At 36.9% G+C, this 24,936-nt stretch overlaps 1 protein-coding gene across 6 annotated transcripts in view; it reads left to right on the forward strand.

Annotated features, from left to right (window-relative positions):
- Positions 1-24,936, forward strand: part of LOC103457275 (DNA (cytosine-5)-methyltransferase 3A-like) — a 54,723-nt gene that overhangs the window by 18,546 nt on the left and 11,241 nt on the right. For 4 of the 6 annotated variants that reach the window (XM_008397291.2, XM_008397295.2, XM_008397293.2 and 1 more), the window contains exons 4-9: positions 4,777-4,900; positions 6,959-6,996; positions 7,093-7,209; positions 21,144-21,347; positions 23,840-23,998; positions 24,095-24,202. In XM_008397291.2, the coding sequence (XP_008395513.1) occupies positions 4,777-4,900; positions 6,959-6,996; positions 7,093-7,209; positions 21,144-21,347; positions 23,840-23,998; positions 24,095-24,202 (750 nt within the window). Of the gene's footprint in view, positions 1-4,776; positions 4,901-6,958; positions 6,997-7,092; positions 7,210-13,510; positions 13,617-21,143; positions 21,348-23,839; positions 23,999-24,094; positions 24,203-24,936 lie in introns of those variants that run through there. The other 2 variants (XM_008397297.2, XM_008397296.2) reach the window with 2 other exon arrangements.

Here is a 24,936-nt window from a genome sequence, read left to right on the forward strand (position 1 = left end):
GAGGTGTATTGTGACCTTATGACAACTCCAACATAAAAATTAATTAAAAAAATTATTAGCCAAGCTTTTTTCACATTAAAACAGCTCTTTTCTCGTGATTTTAAGATATGCTTCCAGTTAAATTACATCTTTTGTCTGCTAATATTATGACTATGTTCTCGTAATTAAGCAAAACGTCTTGTAGCCTGGCAGTAATACTTTGGCATTCAACTCAGAGAAGGGATGATTGATATTATCAGTTATTTGGAATTAATTTTTAGGGAATAAAAGCAATAAAAAAATTATCACATTTTTTTTCTGTGCAAAACCAAATTAGCCTCTCTAGAATTGTCTTTAGGTGAGTGTGCGCTTGATTTCTTGTCCTGTTACTCTGTGATGAAATGTTGACGGATGGATGGATTTTGGCCTGTTTTCCTCTTTAATAGTGAAAATGGTATACAGTAATTCCACATTATTATTCAATATAAATTGATTTGAAGCTAAAACAATAACAGCAACACTTCTGCCTCACATTTTCCCTTTGTAAAGATGCAGTTTCATTTTAACAGTTTTTATGAGGATGTGCTTCATGGTGCAATTGGACTTAATAGTGTTGTAAAAAGAGGAATTTGTCATTTAGTCTAAATTAGACGTGTTTAAAGCCTGAGTCATGCAGAACAGCCCCTCTGAACGCCATCAAAAGAATTGTTCAGTTGCTTGTTATGTGACTATTTAGGAGCTCAGACATATTTTTCTACAGTCAGAAACTATGAAGCATCTGAAGACAGAACATTTCTGTAGTAATTATTGTATGAATGTGTCAGCCAGCAGTAATTAGACATCCCACTTGTCTATTGAGCCAACATATTATAATTATTATCCAATAGGCAGTCAGGAACTAACTCTGAGACAAGCCTTGCTTCTTAAAGAATGCAGTGGTTACATGGTAACTTGGAGATCTATGTACTTACATTCAGCTGGTTGTTATGCTATTTTCTTGGTCTTTGAACCAGTTGAATATATTTGGAAGACGACCAAGCTAGAGATTGATATTAAACATAAATACGATTAAATTATTTGCACCAATTAAAACAGATACATTTCCAAAAACTATTACCAGTGTTTAATGACCGTAAAGGGGACAATAAAGGAAGTCAATCTTTATTTTTGCCTTTGGAAATAGCCTTTGAAGCATTTTTCAAGTCATCTTCCTGTCTGTACTGTAAATGGTCTAGGGAACTTCCCCAGTGGTTTTAGTATTTCAGACTTTGTGGCTACATCCATTTTTAATGTTCAGCCCATAATTAATGTCCCAGTAATGTCTAGTACAACTCCACCAATCTGTCCCTTAGTAGAGATAATCATCTGCACATTTTCAATGTATAATTGAAAAATATTTTTTTAATGATTTGTTTAATAACCTTAAAAAAAAACAAACAGCTGCATTAGCTTGTAAAAAAAGCAGGAGATAGTTAGCTGCTTTAGCTCATGTAGTTTTTAGTAATAATACATTTTCATAAGAATTAAGCAAACAAGACGGGATCTAATACTTAAAAAGTGAAACATAACGTTAAATTGGATTATTACTGAGACTTGGGAAAACAGATAAAACGTTTGTTGCTTTTTATATATATATAAAAAAAGCTGAGCAAAACAAACCTAAAAATATTAAAGAAATACAATGCTTTGATAAATTTTGTCAGTGGATAAATAAAACATATTTGTATTTTAAAGGAGTTTTCACATTTTTGGTTGAGGCTACCAAGTTTTTATTTAAAATATTCTGACATTTTGAAGTGTTTCATGGCAACATGCACTCTAACAAGCTTCCTGGAGTTTTTGGAAGTGAAGCAGGTAAATAGCATCACAGATCTTCCACCATATTTAGCAGTTTGTATGAGGTCTGTTATATTTTACACCAGATGCAGAGTTTGGCAGTGTGTGTTGGCGAAAAGCTTTTAACAAATCACACGTTTAAGCTTGTTTTGCCCCTCAATTAATTGGTTGCTGCAGAGGTAGCTTCTAAAGGTTGCTATGGAGACCTGATGACACCAAGATGTCAGTATTTTTATTTGCTTCAAATTTTCATTTAGCCTCTTTCCATCCACCTCTCTGTTTTGTGGCAAGAAAAACATGGCCGCTCATCTAAGTTTGTCTATTGCAGCTCTATTCATTTCACCAACACATCTAACTTAAAAACCATTTTCTTTTTTTTTCCTACTTTGAAGAGTGGCGACATAATATTTATACCCAACTGAAACAGGAAGTTATTCAGTACTAATCTAAAGTTCATAGAGTTTCTAGGCAGTAAAAAATGTTACATTTATTTTGTAGTAATTGTTTTGTAGAAATCCTGAGAGATTATGCTGCTCCAATTAAAGGTTTATTTTAATCCTTTTTGATGACATTTTCTGCCATTTGTGGTGAGATATACATTCCAACAAGACACCCCTTTAATCTTTAGCAGTTACTTTTAATTAAAATGACTGAAACACCTCTGCTTATCATAGTCAGAATGGGAACAGCTACAACACATTTTGGCTCGTATTTACACGTCTTTATGTTGTGGTTTTTGCAACCATGTGTACAACAATTAACCCCTCAGTTGCTGATTTATCACTTTATTTTCAGTTCACTGTTTTATTGTTTGCTACATCTTGCTCTGTGCTCTGCCTCCCATTAGGTTGAATTAATCAGAGTTTAATTTAACCTAATACCGCCCGTCGTTTTTATGCTTTATTGTACGAAGAGTTAAATTTAGTGTCTGTCAGCGGTGAAAAAGAGTTGGTACTTTCCACCCTGTCTGTGACTCTACAACAGACAGCTTTAGATTCTGAGAAAAGAGGAAGTAAAGGTCATTGATGAGGTATTAAATACTGAAACAAGAGAAATAACTTTACTTTCCAATGGAAAACTGCTGTAATATGTGATCTGATGAACCAGAGCTATCATTGTGGTGAATGCTTGCTCATTTCTGTGTCAACCATCATACCTAAGCTGCATTAAGCAATATTCTGCAGTAGTTTCGTTAAATCAAATGATTCCCAGACACAGTCGTCTGCTGACACATTCGGGTAATAGTTTTAGTTCACCTTTGCAAAAATGAAGCGCAACTTGTGCACCTGCAGCAGTCAGCTCACTCATTTTGACTGTGCACTTCCTGTTCAGCACTAAGTGGCACATAGCACATGCGAAGTGGCTGAAGATCGTCGAGTTCGTGTAAATTAAAACAAATCCAGATATTTTTCTCGGGAGTTTTGTGGACCAAACCAGAGCTGAAATGAGTTTACATTCGACACATGGCCAAAAAGATGACTGCAAGCCCAGATTCCTCTGTTTCTGCTGAGTAAGTAGTGAGTTGTTTGCCTAAAAGTTAGCTGTAGACACTTTTACAGTGATGTCTTAAATTGCTTAATGCAGCTTTAAAATGATTTTGGTGCTAAAACCATGCTAATGCCACGTGCTCATGTCTAGGCCACGTGTTTGTACTTCATATGCAGAAGATAGACAATGCTTCACTCATCTGGTTTACTCATTCCAGGCTTGTTTTCTGCATAAATTTTTAATCATCTAAGCTAAATGTATTTGTTTTACATAGCATGTTTTTACTTATTTCAGCCACGTGGTTGGATTTGTTTGATTTATGTAGTTTTTTAATTTTTATCTGAAAGCTAAAGCTCTTTTTCGGGTTTCTCCATTATCATTTTATCTGTTTATTTCTATTTTGCCGGTTCTAAACTGTTATTCTGAGTTATTGTACGTTTGTTGGTGTATTTGAATCTTGAACACGCAGTGTTTTTTTTTTGTCGTAACATAGCCAGAGTTCTGATTTGCTGTCTGTCAGGAAGAATAAAACTAATTGGGTGTACCGGAGACATAAAAACTCCGTGCCGCCTTTTAGTACTGGATCCTGCATTAACTTTTACAGCTGACACAGCAGAAAATAAGTGGCCCAATACTGTCTGTTAGTATTAGACATACCTGAATCAGTGATGCATAATAAGCTTGAATTTATGCGGGATAATTTAGGGTTTGAAAGTGAAATGTACCTTCACAGCCAACATGTTTCTGTTTGAGTATCAGAGTGAAAAGTGTGCTGGTGTGGTTCAGTCTGTCCTGAGGCTCTTTCGGTCACCTTTCCTGTTCTCTCCATTTTACAGGCATCCTCAGCTGTTCATTACAGCCTTTGTATGCTTGTTAGCACAAGCTGATGTTGCTGTGGCCTTTGAGCTTCACATTCGTCCCGTTTTCCTCTCTTTTAACTTCCCACCCATAAAACCTGTTAGCAGCACACACATATAAAACCCCCCGCTGTTTTTTTTTTAGAGCTTAAACAGAGAAAGTTTAGCAACATTGATGAATAGGCCTAATTAGGATAGCTTGGGTTTACTAGTCAGGTATTTTCCAGCTTTTCTTTTTTTACTTAATGTTTCTAACTTTTAAACCAAATAACTTTTTATCTTCTCAGCAGTTTGTATAAATTATCAACCCCCCTCAGATGTGCTTGTTAATTATCAACACTGGTAATAACTTCAACACTACCCACTTCTTATCCAGTACACTGTGTGCTTGTGCTAATGGGAGCCCTGCTGGAAATACCTACTCAGTGTTGCGCTAATGAGGTTAGACTAATTGGTATGTGCAGGTACTGCAGTAGCTCTACTGTAGTTTATTTGACTGTATAAAACCTGCACATGTGCATGTATGATTTCTGTAAATGCGTGCCCTTTAAATTGTCTAGACAGGGGTAGAGAGGCAATTTTGTCTGACCTAAACTTTGCGCTGTCTGATTCTCAGGAGATGGCGACCTCTGACCCCTGTGCAAATGCCCCCCCCACTCCGCCAGAGGAGCCGGAGCCAAACCCTTCCTCACAGAAGAAACGAAGGCGCCGAAAACTAGAGCAATCTGAAAGGAATAAAGGTATATTTATATTTTATAGTGATTTAGAGTCAAAATATTTACCTTTTCTGCATTTTTATGGTTTTTGCTATTTTGTGAAGATAGTTTTAATGTCTTACAGAGATAGAGTAGGTAAATACAAATGCAGGACAGGGGAAAAAAGATTATCCAAACCAACCCTCACCTCTTTGTGAATCAGTAATTGCTCTATAAACTGGTTGTTCCACCTTTACTGACGACAACTTCCATCAGCCTTTATGGTAACAAGCAATTACTCTTTTATATCGCTGTGGAGGAATTTAGGTCCACTCTTCTTTTCAGCCATTTTGGAGGGATTTCAAGTGAGAACACTCTGTTTAAGATCATGTCACAACATCACCAACGAGTTGAAGGTGTGCTGTGGATCATTATCCTGCTGCATAGCCCAATCACACACGAGTTTATATATAGAGATTCTACTTAATGATTTTTTTTTTGCTAGCAAGCAAAAACTTACATCAAAGCATACCGTTCTGAAGAAGCCAACCAGTCCCAGATCATTTCACTATCTCTGTCTCTGTTGCGCAGTAATTTTGTGTATAATTTAAAAGTGATTTTTTTTAGACTTACCTGTTCCTATTGCTTTGCGAAGAGAATCCGTTCTATTTTATTGATAGAAGAATACTCATACCGCTAAAACTCCACTCTAAAGACTACAGTTCCGAAACAGCGCAGAAAACTGACATCATCGTTCACAACTTCTCTTCTACTGAAGAAATCCTATTCAGGAGAGCAAAACCAAATGGAGGGGTGCAGAGTGATTAGAATGGAATAGCATAGAAACCCACCCAACCTCATAGCATTCTGCTAAAAAGTCTTCTCACAATGTCTAGCCTGTGTCATGAGGTGACAGAAGTCTCTGGTTTAACTGTGTTAGTGCTAGTGGTTCGGGGTGTTTCACTGGGACATTGCCAGAAAGCATTGGTCCCCACACTGGCACCCAGTGGGAACACTAAATGACGCGAGAAGGCGGCTGTACAGTCAACTTCTCCTATGACATTCTGACTGATACAGAAGTAAATACCTCGTTTCAAAAACAGATTCTTAATCTATGAGTACATGCATCAGTAATGAGTAGCAGAACAACTGTGTTTTGCCACTCACAAAATGGCCTCCTCATGGCATTTTCTGTAAATGATCTCATTTGTATCCGGAACACCGTAAATAACTGTGTTAACCGTTTACGAGCACCATCAGTTCACTGCAGTGGACTATGCCAGTGGAAAAGCTGTTTAATGTTTTAGAATGAAGCAACCTTTAAAAGTATTTTGCGTCCAGAGCTACATGTGCCTTAACTTGAATGGAAACTTTGGTATACGGGCTAAAATTGACATTTTGCATATTTTTGTACTTCCATTTGGCCGAACTTCTGTTTTTGGACAATAAATTAATATTTTTTGGTGTCTGGAAAATGAGCTGTTTCAAAAACCTCCAGAATGCAACGTCACAAATCAGCAAGCACTGCCCCATAACATTTGATCAGTTGGTTTTACCACTATATTTTCTGTATAATGGCTGCTGGAAAAGACAAGTGTTTTATTGTTGGCTTACCATCCAGAAACCACTTGTTGCATTCTTGTTGGTTGTGTAGGAGGTGCAACTTCTGCTTTTCGAAGATGCACAGTTGTATAATTGCACATCTTTTTGCAAACATTTTCATCTGCGAGTGCGAACGTTGAGTTGGGGGCGTGGCCAGCAGGAGCTTATTTGGATTTAAAGTGACAGAGGCCCTAAAACAGCTTATTCTGAAATAAGATCAAAATAAGCAGAATTGAGCAGACTAAAATCTCATTATCTAAGAATGATTTTGTGCAAAAAAAGTCATGATTTTGTTTTGTATCGCCCATAAACCAATCCTAACCTGTTAAGGAATCATAACAAGTAACCTTTAAGATGTACTTAACACTGGCATGTTTCAAGTCCCTGTGATTTTAAATTATAGCAGCTTTGACAGAATGATGAAAACCATGACTTTCCGTCCTCATGAAACTTCTTGTTAAAACTAGACTAACAGCCCATTTCCTTTTTCCTCTGCTGCAGACGAACCAGATGAGAGAAACTGCGACTCCCCGAGAGAGGTGAAAAAACTAGTAGCTGCATCACGTTTGCTTATTTCTTATTTGTACATGTGAAAATGAGTCTGACGGCTGTGGTGTTTGTTTGTGGGTCCACAGGGAGAGACAGGGAGGCTCCGGAGGAGGCCGGTACCCAGAGTGACTTTCCAGGCTGGGGATCCGTACTACATCAGCAGGAGGCAGAAGGAAGAATGGCTCAGCCGCTGGAAGATGGAGGTGGGAGACAAACAAGTCCATGTCTGTGTGAAGATTTTGTAAAAAAAAAAAAAAAAAAAAAATGATTCATCCTACTTGAACCATTTCAGATTTTGCCACATTACAAAAATAAATTTCAATGTATTTTTATATACAAGCTGCTTCTACAAAGTATTGACTTCTGTGGGCTGAATACAAACTGCACACCACATGTTACCATGTATCGTTTTCCTTCGACTTTGTTTTGCTCTATCAAATAAAAACATAATACTTCTGCAATGTACTGTATACCTACTCTGGAGTATTTAGCAGAGTAGACAAAAATACAGTCTGATTTTACAGGATATGATTGCATCGGATATTAGCTGTGTGTTTGTTTGTTTTTTTGCACTGCTGAGTGGCCGAGTGAAAGGGAAATCCCTCAGCTGTAAATAAATAAACTGCATGCCAGGCAATATCACAATGAGTGTAATTATAATTCAGTTTGTGCTAACTCTGATTTATGTTTACTTTAGAAATAAAACAAGACAACAAACTTAAAACTTCAATATTTTTGTGTTGTTTTTTTTTTATAAACTTCTGTAGTTAGCCACTTAATTTCATTGCCCTGCCTCTGCTTCAACCACCTTAAAACTATGGTGTCCCTTTCTGCTGCTGTTCTTATTCTGTTTTAGCAGCTGCACCATCTGGCATCCACCTGTAAGCGCAGAGTCTTTAAGTCTCTAAGGGGGAGGTATAAAACCCCTACCCGCTGCTTTGTTCTGAATATATTAATTTCTTGTGGAGCAACAAGGTCAGGCCCTAGATTTACATCATAAATGATGCAAATAGACTGCCTACACATAATTTGCTCCACGCGTTTGCTCTATTCCTACAGATCTGAAACAGAGGGTATCAGACAGACTTTAAGTTGGAAAAAAAGTCTCCTTAATAAAGAGAAAGTGACATCAAAGCAGCTGTGATTAATGGTACAGATAAACTCAGAAATATGGCGGTCTGTCTTCAATATGCTGCCTAAACCTACAACCATATAAAATTTGCTCTTTTCACTCCACACTCCATTTTAATATGTATATTTTGTGATGAGATTTATTTATTTCTTTGATTCTATAGGCATTCTTTAATCTAAAAAGTTTCTTTTCATGAGGTTAATGTATACACTTTCAAATAAGTTATATCATTACCGGATGTTCTGCAATTTTACATCAACAAAAAACATTTAAAATGTCTGCTAATTTGTTTCTGATGAGTCTTTCTTCCTCCATCTCAAAGTTAACTGGGTCTCAAAAACCCAGTTAACTACAAAAATACATAAATAAAAACAGCTTTGTCATTTATTTACTTAATTAACAAGACACTCTTTTACCATCCTGGCTGAGGAGCTAGGCTAATGTTAGCTAGCTTCCTGTTTTGATATGCCTTGTTGATAATTGAGTTTGGGGGCTGCACAGTGGTGCAGTTGGTACTGTAGATCTGTTGCCTTGCAGCAAGAAGGTTCTGGGTTCGATTCCCGGCCCCGGTCTTTCTGCATGGAGTTTGCATGTTCTCCCTGTGAATGCATGGGTTTTCTCCGGGTACTCCGGTTTCCTCCCACAGTCCAAAAACATGACTGTCAGGTTAATTGGTCTCTCCAAATTGTCCCTAGGTGTGAGTGTGTGTGTGCATAGTTGTTTGTCTCTGTGTTGCCCTGCGACTGGCGACCTGTCCAGGGTGACCCCGCCTCTCACCTGGAACGTTAGCTGGAGAGGCACCAGCAAACCCTCCTGACCCCACTGAGGGACAAGGGTGTAAATAAAATGGATGGATGGATAATTGAGTTTGATGCATGTTTTAAGGTCCATTTAATTGTGTTTGGACAAGATCCTGTGCTTTACTCAGGTCACTCCATTAAGTATCTGACTAAGGTGTGAAGTGGCTTTATCTAGAGTTTACAGGATTGCTGTTACAATATTTTGAAAAATTAGTTCAATTATTTAAAACAATGTGAAAATAAGGCTTTTTTGTTAACAGTCTTATTTCTAGACTATTTTTATTTTCTATCTTCATGTTAATTGTTCCTTTTGTGCGGAAACTTTATTTTTAGCAACATCTAATTGAAGAGTTTGGTTGTTTACTCTGAAATTTAGCAGTTCGTTTGAAAGTTGCAGTATTTGCTTTAAGAAAACTTCTCTAAGCTGCTATTTTTACTCCTAAAACTGCTGACTATGCTAAAACATTATTAGATTTTTGTTGCCAATTTTTGATTACTGCTATTTAATAAGTTCTTTGTTTATGGCCAAATTACATTTTTATTTTTAATGCCTGCTCTTTTGTCCAAGGTGGGACAATTTTATAGCAGATGGTGTGATTTTAACTAGTCTCTTCAAAATAGAGAAGCAAAACATAGATATTAGAGATCATATTTTCAACCCTTCACTTTGCGTTACAAGTTTAAAATTATACAGTTTTAGATAATAGAATAATAACAAATTGCTTTGATCACTTGGTGTCTTGTCACTTTTCATAAATTTAGGAAGTTTTCCAAATATTGCTTCTTATTTAGTGTACAGTTTCTGAGTTTCCTACAAAAACAATGCCATGGAAAGCGCTTTACCCTCTTATTATTTTATTTTTTTCTGATACCCAAAATGAAAGGATTTGGGGTGACCTAGTCAAAATCTGAATTTAAATAATAAACTGAAACAGGCTATTAATTCTCAAAGATATGGTTGAATTAAAACGGTTTTGCAGAGGAAAGTAGGCCAAAACCCCTGCACTACTATTTAAGAAATTCATTACGAGTTATTGCAAAGGTTGTTGTTTCCAAGGGTGGCAGAGCCAGTTATTAAGTTTAAGAACAAATTACTTTTTCATCTAGGACATGCTGTTTTTGGTTAGCTTTTCTCCCTCAATAATGTCCTGCAGGAAAGTGATGAATTCAAAATTAAACTTGACATAATGGCTCAACTATTAAAGCTAAAACGAGAATATGCAAACAGAACTGGAAGCAAAAGCATCTGAGACAGATCAGTTTATTTATGTGGAGCGAAATTACAATAAATGTCATATAAAGGCAGTTTGAAAGATCGTTTGGTCCAGTTTATTTCCAGATATGTAGATCTCAACAAACTGTAAAACAAAACAATCAAAAGTTTTACTAGAAAAATATGTTTTTAACAAAAATTGAAAGGTTTCTCTTGCATACATTTGTTAAAGCTTGAAATCTGTCGCCACGGCACTCCAAGCGTGTTTTACTAACAGAGGAAACATTGGAGAAGTTTGTGTATGGGAGGAAATGTCAGCAGATGTAAGAATGCGAGTATATATTGGTGGCTTCAGCGGAAAAAAGAGAGTTCCTGAAAGAGGCTGTATGGGTGTGTGGTTATAAGGGGGGTAGAGAAAGTCATTGAGGCAGATTGAGACTCAAAGATATGAAAGTGTGTGAGAGGAAGAGATGGAGACTGACTACTGTGACTGAAACCACAAATGTTTTTGCTGTTTCCTCTGTCTCTTGTTTGACCCTGTCCTCCTTCTGGAAGGGCATAACACTGTAAAGACCCGGCAGCATTAGTTGCACTTAGAAATAGGAGTCTAAAACACATAACTCTCTAAAGCTAGTGGGATGTACATATGGAAAAACAGACTCTAGTGGGTTAAATTGACACCAGCTGGTGTTCAAATCACATACTGTTACGAGCTCATGTGACAGATGGAGCGAAAGAAAGAAAGAGAAAAGTAGAGCATGTGGGACTTCCTGTCAATGCCATGTTTGCCTCTCTGACTCATCATCAGAGCTGTGAACGAAATCCAAGAAGCAGCGCTGCAAAGTTACCCATTTTCCTAATAGAAGAATATTAAAGCAGTGATTGTTTTGTTTTTTTGGGTTTTTTTTTTAACTGATGCAGTTAAGATGCCTGATTAGGTTTCCTCAACAATAGGAAATGATGCAATAATAAAATTATTGTTAATGGGGATGTACTATGTAAAGTACACATTTTGCATGTTTTTATACTTCCATTATGCTCTCTACTGCTTCTAAAAACTGGTCAAGCTGTTAAAGAAACCACCCTGGTGTTTTTTTGGAAATAAGTTCATGTTTTTGGTGTCTGGAAAACGAGCTGTTTGAAATACCTTCAGAACCCCATTAATCCTAGGCCGTTACCTAGCAACTGCAGCTGAGCTCTAGCACATTTGGTCAGCTGGTTTTACCGCTGTAGAATGGCTACTGACAAAGACAAGTGTTTTGTTGTTGACTTACCATTCAGAAACGTTGGTGACTGAATATCTTAGCAGGTAAATAGTTAATTTGTAGCCATTGCCATGGTTCAGTTCAAGGCACTTTTTTCTGGAAGACAACATGGTGGTCAACTCACTGCTGTCGTACCTCCTAGAGAAGTCTTGTCTGTATTTAAAACACACTGAAAGTATTGTACTGATTAGTTTGGGTTTTAGTTTGTAAGGCATGGTTTGGTTAGTGGGAAAAATGGGGATTCTTGTTTGTCTAAAATATTATTATAATACCCTGAGCCAGACTGTGGAAAGGGCTTACAGGGCCAGCAGCCCACGGTCAAAAGTTTTGGGGGGTGCCCCCTCAAAAAATAGTTTTTTGTGTATGCTGTGCATGTTTTACAATCGTTGTACCTTATATTACGGCTTTATGGTATTTCTGTTTTAATATTGTTGATTTTGTATTAATTTAAACCACATGTACATCAATTTGTACCTGCAAATCTGTATGCAGGTTTTGTAATTTGCATGAGTATTTTATTTTATTTTATTTTAWTTTTTGCAATAGGGCACCAAAACTAGCTCTACCACAGGGGCACTTATTCTTCTAAATCCAGCCCTGATAATCACAAAAATGTTAAAACATATAGCCAGTATACAATTTTCTTTTACTTTATTACTGAGAACTCTGAGTTTTACCTGGAATATTTTCTTGTTAGCTTAGGGCTTAAACTTAAACTGCAGCTCAGAAAATGGTTGGGCTAAAAGGAAAAGCTTAAGCAAAGCGTCTGGCGGTTAAGTCCCAAAAATGTTACTATGAGTAATCCTTAAGTACTCAAACACATGAATAGAAGCTGAATGAAGGACTGAATACAGAAGGCGCAAAGAAAACAAGGAGAGAATTGATAAAAGAATAAAAGCACGAACATAGAGACACTTAGAAGAAAAACCTGGATGGAAATCATTAGTGAGATGTTAGCTGTTTAGAAATGAAAAAACGTGAAAGATGACATCCAAACGGAAAGAATATGTGTGTACGTTTGACTGAAGAGAGGAAAAAACCAGTGACTAACACAGAGGTTAACGTGTTCCAGATTTCTACCGGCATGTGGTGATTTGCTCAGTCCTGTTGTTCGCACCCCCCATGAATATCTTAAATTTATCTGTAAACCAGTTTCTATTAGACGAAAACTGGCAACATCTGTTCAAAAATTGTGATATATGTACTGTAATAAAAAAAGATCAGGTTTTCTCTTCATCAGACGTTAAATCCGACTTAACTTCTCTTGATTTACCTCAGTGAAGATTATCAAAATTATTTTTTAAGGTTTTTTTTCTTTTACTTTTTTCACACTAAGAAGTTTTCTTTTTAATTTCACAAAAGTGGTGTTTTCATTAAATAAGAAATACAATTAAAATCACACATGAATGAGTTTGTTCACGCAATAAATCATTAAAAAACATGGCGGCGACCAATGTAAACACTAAACATGAGATGTATTCATATTTTAATCATGGCAAAACGTGAAATGATTAATCGTGATGAATCAATTATTTAATTAATCGTCAGCTAATCTAGTAATCGATTGATTGCTAACGAGATACAGACTGAAAAACGTTTCATTGAAAAAAAGTTGTGTTTTCTTTAAAAAATAGTTTTTCTTATTGTAAATTGAAACGCAGAGTGTGTATTATTCTGGTATTAAGCAAACTGAAATAATTATTTCTTAAAACAGGAAAGGAAAATAGACAGGGGAATGTGTCTTTATTTTAAAAAAAAATCTACTTTCAACTATATCTATGAGTCTTGTAGGTCTTGCCTAAACAGATCCTGCAGCCTTATCAACTCTAAAGCTTACCTAACCTCTGACTTTAGTTTGCACATACTTAAACACACACACAAATACAAACACGAACCTTAATTTGCGTGTGAATGTCATCACTCCGAAAGCCTTCAGGCTACCACGCGCAAAATCTCCCCACCACCTCTCAGTGCATTGTTGTCGTTCACGTTAACATCTGTTGGAGAAAGGAGCGAGTAAGTCACACCGGCCAATCAGGAGAGAGGAAGGAGAGCTTGGGGCGAATGTAGCCGAGGGAACGCGCAGAACAGAAAGAGTAGGAGGTTGGAGTAGGTGAGTCAGAGACAGACGAAGAAAATGACAGACAGGAAACGATCCAGGGAGGAAGGGTTACACTTGGCAAGCTATCATGTCCGACTTGTAAGTGGCTTCTCTTATCTTTTTTGTTTCTTTATGTGGGTGTGTTGCAGATTAAGCACAGAGGTGTCTGGAAGTGACAAAAGCTGGTTTGTCGCAAAGTTCTCTCAGATTTGCTTCAAGAGAGAAAATTGGTGAATTTGTTATTTCTTTCAAGCTTTAAGGTTAAATAATTTTCTAATTTCGCTATTTATACTGCTGAGAGATTTATTCCAATTTTTCTCACCTTTATTAACTTATTATCTGCCAAATATCTTTTTAAAGAGATGTTCTGCTTCATGGTTGTTGCATTTCCTGCATAATTAACAAGAGGAAAAGAGATAAACATTATTTAAAACATATACATTTCTTCAAAAAATAAATACATCTATCTTAAATCTTTGTACTGCATAGATGTAGATGTTGATTAAACAATTAATTTTATTAGTTTGGCTGAGAACAGAGAGTTTCCTGCAGCATGTGGAGCTGCTTGCAGAGTGTGGCCCTGTCGAGCAATAAATTATTATCACAAAAGCATGATTAGGCAAGTTTCTTTAAACCTGTTCCGCAGACTTTTTTTAACCTACTTTCACTGTTTTACTTTTTCAATTTAAAATTAAGAAAGTTTATGTTTCAATGCACTGGAAGTCTTAACATTTTATCATTTCTAATGAATTAAACAGTAGATAAATTATTAAAATTCAGCCCACTGCATACATTTTATGTTTTTTTTTTGGTCCTGTGAAGTAGAAGTTTAATGGAAGTGTAATCAAATCTTTTTACCTATCCAAGTTTAGAAAATGTAATGATACTATAAGTGTGAATGTGTCACCAATAATTCTGTTTTAGACTTGACCTTTAGATGATTTCTTTAAATTCTTCAATGTGGAAATTTAATATTTGTCATAGCAATATAATTAGAATATAATAGAAAGTCACTGAATAATTACGAATAAAAAAATAGTTCATAAATCTTGTTAATTTATTTTCTTTTCATTAAAAACCAGAGTGACTCTGAAAGGGACTTTGCTGATATTTTTATTGAAGGGTTCTTTTGTTGAGCAATGTTGAGTTCATCTGGAGGTCGGGGTCAGTCACGCTTGTAAACGTGATGGACTTTAAGACATGGCTCATTGGTTAGGCCAGGAGGTCAGGGGTCAGAGGTCAAGGGGGCGGCACTAAGAGTGAAAACACTGACCGGTCCAAAGGGTTTGTCAGAGTTCAAAGTTGTAACTCACAACTGTGTAACCAGTTGTGATTCTCATTCTTCAAGCTTTGATTTGCCAGTAGAAGGACTCATTGGTCCTACTGGAAATGCACCATTTGCTCTCTGGACACAAATGTTTGTAGCTTGATTCCCTAAGTCCAGTTCTTGAGAGCTACTTTTCTGCAGACTTTTAGATGCATCTCTTGTCCAACACACCAAATGGCTGATTTCTCTCATCAGCAGGAAGGGATGCATCTAAAACCTGCTCTCTGGAACTGGGCGCTCCTATTTCCTGTGAATAGTCCAGTGAAGCACCCTCACACCATGCCAATAAGATCACAGTATTGTAGTTTGTGCAGCAGAATGAGGTTCCAGATTGTCTGGCTGAATCGCTCAAAAATTGGAGCATCAGTGGTACTTTGTCATCCCAAATCCTAAGAGCATCAGAAGCAAGCTGAAAATATTGATTTATCCACCAGAACGAAAAGAGTCCATTGTCTTTCTGTTCATCTCAGCTGGTGCTTAAGAAACCCTTTGGGTTTTTGTGCAGAATTGATTTATGGCTTTCTATTTGCACAATTCAGGTTGCATTTTGCAGGTGGAAAAATGATTCTATCTATGACTTGTATGCACTTTTTTATGCACAAACTCTGAATGCTTTTGCATTATAATGCACTGCAAATGCTTAAAAAAGCACAACATTACATAAATCTTTATTTTTTAACATCCTATTTTTTTATCCAATGAAGTCAAGTTTATTTGTATAGCACATTTCAGCAACAAGAGGCCCACCTACTGCCACCTGGTGGCCCCCCAGGGGCCCGCGACCCCCACTTTGTAAAACACTACTCTCGGACAAACAAGTGTTTGGATAGATGATGCCGACTCAGAAAATGAAGATGAGCTCACATTTGCCCTTCATCTGTGACTCATCTTTCTGGTGGCTTGTTCAGGCAGCTGATGTTGCTAGGCAACAAACATGTTGTCATCCAATGAGGGCGATTCAGGTTGATTTATTGTAGTAATACAAGTTAATACAACCCAAATACTGACCTGACTGAACAATGATCGAGTTTCTTTCTTAACAAGAACTGCAAATTGTTCTTAGATAAATGGATCATTAAAAACAAAACAAAAAAGTAGTTTTATAAATTTAGATAGACATATTGAAAAGAGCTGTGCCAACATATGGAGATATGCTTGGTGTGGGTGTTTAAATGTGCATGACTGTCCATGTATGTTCCATTTGAACGGACTGATTGGTATTTTATGAGGTCAGAGGTCAACAGAAGCAGGGAGAAATGACCTCCTCACCTCAGAGTCAAACTGAGGCGATCCACGATGCATCCCTGAAACTCTCAAATTTACGATTTATTGCCTTGCTTCCTCTCCAGAGTGACGCTGTAAAGTTTTTGTTTCTTCAGCTTCTTTCACACATTCACGGTTACATTACAACTTCCAGCTCAGCTGGAGTACAAACCGCAGAGTTCTGTTCAGTAGGGAAGAAAAAAACTTTTAAAAACCTATAAAACCTCAGGTGGAGTCATCAAATCTTACATCTGGACCACAGTGGGATTCTTACGGTGTAGTAGCGCATGAAATCATCGAGCTTTCTCGCCATTTCCGTTTATTTAACCGAGCTCAACATTTAGATATGGCAGCATATTGTTTTCATATTACAGCTTTCTAAGATGGACATTTGTAATAAATATACTTAAATTAGTAGTTGCATTTTATATTAATAGTTCTGCTCTGGTGGACATTGATCTGTAAATCATGTTATTGTGAGAATAAAGTTATAATAGTAGTAGAAGATGAATGTCTCTACTAAAAATTTCAATATTTGAGAATAATCTTGTCCATAGATCCATTCTAACCTGTTCATAAAAGGCATCATAAGTCACTTTTAGGCCTGTCACAATAACACACTTTGCTGGATGATAAATAGTACCAAAAGTTATTGCCATACACAATAATATTGTTTTGAGATCATTTTCAAGTACTATAATGGTAATGGTGCAGTAATGCAAGAGCACTTTCTGAAATATTAAGAAAATTTAATTTCTAATGAACATTTAATACTGGAACTGGAAGACATTTTAAATATCCAACATGAATAAACAAAACAACAAATAAAATGAATTATAAAGTCTCTGTAAACAAAGTTGTTCTTCAAAGAAAATGAGCTAGTTGAGACCAAAACGCCAGACTGAAGACTTTTGTTAAGCAGTTTTTGGTAAAAGAGAGAGAGGAAAAAGAATGGCAATGCTAATTAATTTATTGGTTATTTTGATCAATCAATCAATCAAATTTTATTTGTATAGCACATTTCAGCAGCAAGACATTTCAAAGTGCTTTACATAATTAAAATAAAAACAGCATGTGACATTGAATAAACAGTGAGAAGAGAAAGAGATTTAAAAAAAAGATAAAAGCATTAAAACCCGCGCCCCTTTTAGGACTTCAGTTAAACGTTGGGATTCTAACCCTCAGGGACTTTAGTCAAAAACACCGTTTGACAACGACTCCAACCTCTAGGTTTTTAGTTGAACGCCGTCAACTGGGACTCTAAACCCCGTAGAACTTTAGTTAAATATCGTTTAACTGCGACGTTTTCTGTGGGGCTTTACATCATTAAAACGTAAACAGTGAGAAAGGGAAATAAAAAGAAATTAAAAAGTAAAGATAAAAACATTAAAGAGATTTTTAAAAAGAAAAAAAAAAGGTAAAAACATCAAARACATCAAAACCCGCACTCTAACCCTAATTTAGCCATAAGCAACTCTAAACAGGTGGGTTTTAAGTTGAGATTTAAAGGCACCCAGTGTTTCAGCTGTTTTACRGTTTTCTGGAAGTTTGTTCCAAATCTGTGGTSCATAGAAGCTGAATGCTGCTTCTCCTCGTTTGGTTCTGGTTCTGGGGATACAGAGCAGACCAGAACCAGAAGATCTGAGGAGTCTAGACGGTTGGTACAGTAATAACAGATCTTTAATGTATTGTGGTCCTAAACCGTTCAGTGATTTGTAAACTAACATCAGTATTTTGAAGTCTATTCTTTGAGCTACAGGGAGCCCGTGTAGGGACTTTAAAACTGGTGTTATGTGCTCTATCTTCCTGGTTTTAGTCAAAACAATAATCAATGCGGCTAAAAATAAACTTCTCTAGATTGAGACATAAGTCCTCTAATCCTGGAGAGGTTCTTCGGGTGATAGAAGGCCGACTTTGTGACTGTCTTAATGTGGCTCTGAAGGTTCAGGTCAGAGTCCATCACTACTCCCAGGTTTCGGGCTGATCGCTGGTTTTCAGTTGTAATAACTAAAGCTGTGCATTGATTCGGGTTCGCTCCTCTTTAGGTCCAAAGATAATAACTTCAGTTTTGTTTCTGTTCAGCTGGAGAAAGTTTTGGCACATCCACACATTGATCTGTTCTAAGCATCTATTCAGTGATTGGATGGGTTCAGAGTCACCTGGTGACACCGTGATGTAGAGCTGTGTATCATCCGCATAGTTATGGTAGCTAATCCTATGTCCTGTTATAACCTGAGCCAGTGGGAGAATATGAATATTGAAAAGAAGGGGTCCTAGGACTGAACCTTGGGGTACCCCAAATGTGACCTTTGACCTCTCTGATGAGAAGTTTCTGATTGAAACAAAGAAATCCCTGTTCTTTATGTAAGATTCAAACCAGTGGAGCACTGGACCGGAGAGTCCGACCCAACTCTCCAGTCGATTCAGTAAAATGTCGTGGTCAACAGTGTCGAAAGCTGCACTGAGGTCGAACAGAACCAGCACTGTGGTTCTCCCACAGTCTGTGTTTATATGGATATCATTGAACACTTTGACTAGGCCAGTCTCTGTGCTGTGGTGAGCACGAAAACCACACTGGAAGGAGTCAAAGCTTTTCATTATTGTTAGGAAGTTATTCAATTGTTTAAAAACTGCTTTTTCAATAATTTTGCTGATGAATGGGAGGTTGGAGATCTGCCTGTAATTCTGCAGTAGGGATTTGTCCAGATTGTTCTTTTTTATCAGTGGTTTGATAACTGCTGTTTTCAACGCCTGGGGGAAAACACCTGAGGAGAGCGATGAGTTCACTATTTGGATCAGATCAGTAGCAAAAACAGGCAGGACTTTCTTAAAGAAATGTGTGGGCAGGACATCCAGACAGCAGGAACTGGAGCTTAATTGACTTATAATTTCTTCTAGGGTTTTATAATTAATTAGTTGAAAATGGGTCATTTTTCCTGCATTTGTTTTGTTAGGACACAGCATTGGTACTGTCTTTGGAGTGGATGTGCAGATTAGTCCTCTGATCTTTTGAATTTTCTCTGAAAAGAAACTTAAAAACTTGTTACAGGCGGCATTAGATTAAAGTTCAGGTGGCAACGTCATCGGAGGATTTGTGAGCCTGTCAACAGTGGCAAATAAAGCTCGAGCATTTTTAATGTTTTTGTTTATGACGCAAAGAAAGCCTCTCTTGCATGTTTTAGTGTTGTGTGATAGTTMCGTAGTCTTTCTTTGTAGATGTCATAATAAACGTGCAGTTGAGTTTTACGCCATYTCCGTTCGGCAGAGTTGTCTTGCAGATTGAACTGTTTGTGCATTTCTCCATGGAGATTTCTTCCTACCAGTCACAACCTTCACTTTAATGGGGCAATGTAATCAATGATATCTGAMAGTTTGCACTGAAAATCATCTACCAACTTATCTACGTCACTATAGCTTGAGGGTGAGGAAGAAGAGTAGATTTGATTAAATGTTTATGCTGTGTTTTCTGTGAAAGTACGTTTTGTGACAGTAGCTGTTTGTCCAAGTGGGTTAACGGATACAGAACTGTCAAAGATAACAGGCCTAGTCACTTTTAAAGACTTTTAAAAAAAAAGTCAAATTTCTAAAACACTCGATCAGATCACAGGTTAATGTTTCCGTTAGCTCCTTAACCCGACTTTAAAGTGGTGGATTATGCCCTTAAAATGAGAAAACAAAACAGTAATATAATGTTAATGTGGCTTTTTTTTATAGTGTTTGGAGTTTAAATACTAAACTTTAACTTTAACTGATTTGTTTGGACTTTGTATATTTTGAAGTTATTTAGTAGATCCGGGCTTGGAAGTTTCCTTTCATATCTCCTGCGTTTCTGTTTCACAGAAAGCTACACTTTCTCTCCCTCTGCTGTATTATCCAGATTTATCATTTAATCCTATTTACTGACAGACTTCCCTCCCTCCTTCCTCTGCCCGAGATGAACCCGTTGAACTGTATTGCCACCGCGCCCGTTTTCTCTGTGCTCACTTCCTGTTTGGTGGAACAATTAAAGGACTGTTCCTGCAACTCGGGTCTCAAAGGTCTTGATCTGGAGCAGCCATCAGATCAGCTGGAAAAAAGCCACAAAAAGCAAAAAAAAGAGATGTTAGATTAGACAAGCTGGAGTAAAACAGGATGTTATGGTCATGTATCAAGGACAGCACAGTTTGTAGTTAGTTATGGTAGCATGTTTATTTTCTGGAAATAAATACAAACTAATAAATGCTTAAGAGTACCTGTTTATCAAACATTGGTTAAACATTTATATTTAAAATTTTCTGGATAGAAAATATTGCATTATTCATTTCTAAAAATGAAAATATGCTATTATTCTAGTTTTGTATCTCACACCTGTTGATAATGCTCTATAGTTTCAATTCAATCTTCTGGAATTGTTGACTGTTTATACTTTTYTTAGTTGAGGCTTTGGTTTTGGATGTTGTGCAGCTGGAACAACTTTTGCTCTTACTTTTTTTTACTTTCGAGTGCTTGTTATGAGGCAACAAGTATTCTTTTTACAACTTACCTAAACTACGACCCAAAATCTAAAAGTGCACAGAGCAGGACCAAAGAGCGCCTCTTTGTTTTATCATATCCCCTACGCCAACATCTTTTTTCTTCCTAACGATACAACCAGGCAGAGATTTAAGGAGGAGCAGCAAAAACAACGGAGATGGATTAGCAGTGCTTGCCAACTACATGTTATTGTGAATTATCATCTCTGCTTCCGGCAAATTGACGTGTTATAATTCCATGACAAGAGTCTTCAGTCAGAGGCTTCTTCTTCAGATTCATTACTGACTGCTACTGGAGATCTTTCCCACCCAAACTGTCACCATCCACAAAGATTCTTTAATGATACTTGGATGATTTCATTTCTGTTTAGGTTAAATAAAGTATTTCTGAATTATGTTTCTAATGTAAGCACAAAATGTATAAATTCCACTGTAAAGGAAATGCATTCCATATTTATTGTCGTCATCAGAAATGAGTTTTAAATTTGATAATGAAAGAGAAATGTTTCTGCTCTTTTCCCGCAGGCGGAGCAGCGGGCGTACAGAGAGGCGGAGATCAACATGATGGACGACCTATTAGAGACCGGCTTTCAAAAAGAGGAGGAGCCAGCCAGCCCGACCCCGCCCCCTTCACAACAACACACAGATCCGGCCTCTCCAACAGTTGCCGTGACTCCGGATCCCGTTGCTAGGGGAGACCAGGCTATCCCCAGCGAGATTGAATACCAGGTGCATAAAATGACAAAATATTTGAGAATTGAGGAGTATTTGGGCCATACTAAGAAGAATAAATACATAAAATATTTTAATTACAAGAATAAAGTCTTAATAGAGAATAAACTTGTACAAGGTTAAAGTTGAAATATTATTGGAATAAAATCGCAATAATATGAGGATCAAGTCATAATAGTACGAGAATAAAGATGTAATTGCATGACTTTATTTCTGTAATACTGACATTTGTATTATTTTTGGTTTTATTCACATTTTTGTATTGTTTTATTTTCTTAGCATGCCCCTACTACTCCATCCTACAGACTCAATACGAAAAATAAATGTTTATTTTGTAATCAATTAATGATTTGATTAACAGTTTTACTTAATGCAAAATTGTTCCAACTTTTGTAGCTGTGATCAGAAAATGTTTGTTGAACCTGAAAGAATGTGGAGACTCCAACCTGTAGGGGTAAGATTTCTCTAGGAGGTGTAAAGGTCTGGTCAGAGATTTCCTGAGGCAGAGGAGCAGGAAAGGACTTGCAGCTGCATAAAACAGTCTTCTGGTTAAGATGGTACTTTACAACGAGCCTGAGCTAATAGAGGAGAGTAGGAGTTGTTTTTGCCAGATTTCAGTGTGGGTGAAAATCGTGGCGCAGTGTTTTGGTCACGCTTCAGTGTTTTCAGAACTTTTCTGGTCACCATACCAGGTGGGAGGTGGTGACTATGTTGATGAGTAATATGTTCTTTGGCACCTCTGTGGTTGTTTTTTTCTCTTTTTTTGGTTGTTTTTGACTCCATGGCCAAATAGTTAATTAGATTAGTCTTTTCTCATTCATTTATGGGAAAAACTAAACCAACTTTATTGCAATGTGGTGCAGAACTGTGACATGGTTTTTAATTGTCCATTTTTGTTTGTTTACAAACAAACAAAAATCTGAAAAGTGTGGCAAGCATTTGATTCACCTCCTTTATTCAAGTTATATCTGATAGACTGCATGAACAGTTGTGTCATATGCAGGTTGTTTTAAATGTAGAGAAAGCAACATTTCAGTTTTTCACTGCTTCAGGAATTGTGAGAATGACACTGAGTATCTATGATATTTAATTTATAATAAATTTACTTCTACGGACCATATTCAGTATGTTCTAAAAAATATTGTAGGATTTCACTACAGGAGAAATAAGTCCTGCTTCTCCTTTTGTGTGAAACAGAAATTGGTGGAAACATCTTTTCTGCTTATCGTGAACGGTGATGGATGTAGTTTACATTGCCTTTGCATGCTTGGTAGTGTATACCATCAGGATTTATTGCCAGCTGTGGTCCTCTTACGTATCATTGTGTACTTTATTCTAAAATTACCTCGACGTCTTTATGTATACTATGGATCAGTTGTTGGTATGTGTTTATTTGTAACACTTGTCTATCTCGTCTGTTAGCCAGGAAACATGGACGTTACAGTCTTAGATCTATGGACGCTCTGCAGTTTGTTGTCCCTAAAATACAAACTCAACCAGGCAAGAAAGCTTTTCTCACACCTGGAAAAAGTTATAATCCAAGCTTCGACTTTCCAACCCTTTATGTGTTGTTTGTTTCTGTTGTAACTATGCTGCTGCTGCTGTCCTGGCTGGATCTCCCCTGTGAAAGAGATCTCTGATCTCAATGGGACTAAACCGGTTAAATAAATATAAAACAGAACTTTTTTTGCAATCATGCAAAATGCTTTGTGTGATAGAAATCCAATCCCACACTATTTGCGTTTCCATTACAAATGTCCATAAAACCTTTTTGATTTTCTGCTAATGTGGAAAAAAACACCATTTCACTATTGTGGTGTTGCCATTTAAGGAGACCTATTATGCAAAATTAGCTTTTTGCACGTTTTTGTACCTTCATTTGGGTCTTAACTGCTTCTAAAACAGCCTAAGCTCTTAAAAACACCCACCAAGTCATGTTGGAAAATAAGTTAATGATTTTGGTGTCTGGAAAATGACCGTTTAAAAAAATCCCAATTGTTGAGTCACAATAGGTGGCACTGCACCATTAACCAGCTGGTTTTACCACTGTATGCACTCTACAATGGCTACTGGAAAAGACAAGTTTTTTGTTGTTTACTTACCATCCAGAAACCACTTGCTGCATATTTTTGGTTGTGTAGGAGGCTCTACTAATGCTTTTCAGAGATGTACAATTGTATAATTGTGCATCTGTTTGTAGCCATTTTTATGTGCAAGTAAAAAGCTGCCGTTTATTCTGATTTAAAGTTATCTGAGGCCCTAAAACAGCTCATTCAGGAAGTAACCAGACTAAAATTTCATTATTTAAGAATTATTTTGTTCAAAAGTGTTAGAAACATGTTTTGTATAGCCCATAAAGCATAATGGGTCATCTTTAAGAAAGTCACGAATGTATCTAAGATGGAAAAAAACATACCAGTTTCTATAAAAACAAAAATTGTTTTTCATGCTGACTTTGGTGGCACCCTGACTCCTGTGTGACTCCTCAGGACGGGCGAGGTTTTGACATTGGAGCGTTGGTGTTTGGGAAGCTGCGAGGTTTCTCCTGGTGGCCCGGCCGGATCGTGTCCTGGTGGATGAGCGGCCGGAGTCGAGCTGCAGACGGGACTCGCTGGGTCATGTGGTTCGGTGATGGAAAATTCTCCGTTGTGAGTATCTTTCAAAACTAGAATGAAAAGTCAAACTTTTGGTTATAAACAAATAAAAAACCTGATATATTGACCTCTTTCTAACTTGTTCTGCAGGTTTGTGTGGAGAAGCTGATGCCTCTGAGCTCCTTCTCATCGGCTTTCCACCAGCCAACGTACAACAAGCAGTCCATGTACCGGAAGGCCATTTTTGAGGCCCTGCAGGTAGCAAACCCACTGTTCACTCTGTGTTCCCAACATTACGGAGTGTGTGAGTCACAGTTTACCAACCTGTAGCATGTGGGCTTTATTCCTGTTGGCATCTATGGTTACACACAGAAAAAAACTGTGCAGCCTAATATCTTATGCAACATGACCTACCAATTTATGCCAAATGTAGTTATTATTGTTGATCTGTGGAGGTTTGTTCTCCTGCTTTGCCCACATTCAGTGGTAACATCTGAGTCAGGTAATCTATAATTTAGTGGGTGTGTTTTGCAAATGATGCAGAACTTCTTTCATCCTTTTGTACTTTTAGCAAGAGCCATGAGAAGCACAACAGTCTAAGGCTGCACCTAACAATGATTTTGACGATAAATCGATTGTCAAAATAATCCAATTAGTCGTATAGAAAAATTGGCACATTCTGCTAATTTTTCATTTAAGTGTTTTCATACAATATCAGAAGCACATTAAAATGCAAATATACCATTCAATTTCTATTTATTATACTTATATTATAAATAGTTATTTTCTTGACCAAAACACAATAACAAAGCTTTTCTTTGGTCTATGCTTGACCACTTTTAGCAAAGGATGCATCTGCAGCTAACAAAAACTCTGCTAATATCAGAATGTGATTATTTTTTTTATTTTATTATTTTAATAATTGGAAAGCTAAAGGTGATCAATAGAAAACGTGTATATCATGTGTAAACGTGTGTATATATATATATATA

This window comes from Poecilia reticulata, linkage group LG21 (genome assembly GCF_000633615.1).
Source record: "Poecilia reticulata strain Guanapo linkage group LG21, Guppy_female_1.0+MT, whole genome shotgun sequence".
Lineage (NCBI taxonomy): Eukaryota > Metazoa > Chordata > Actinopteri > Cyprinodontiformes > Poeciliidae > Poecilia > Poecilia reticulata.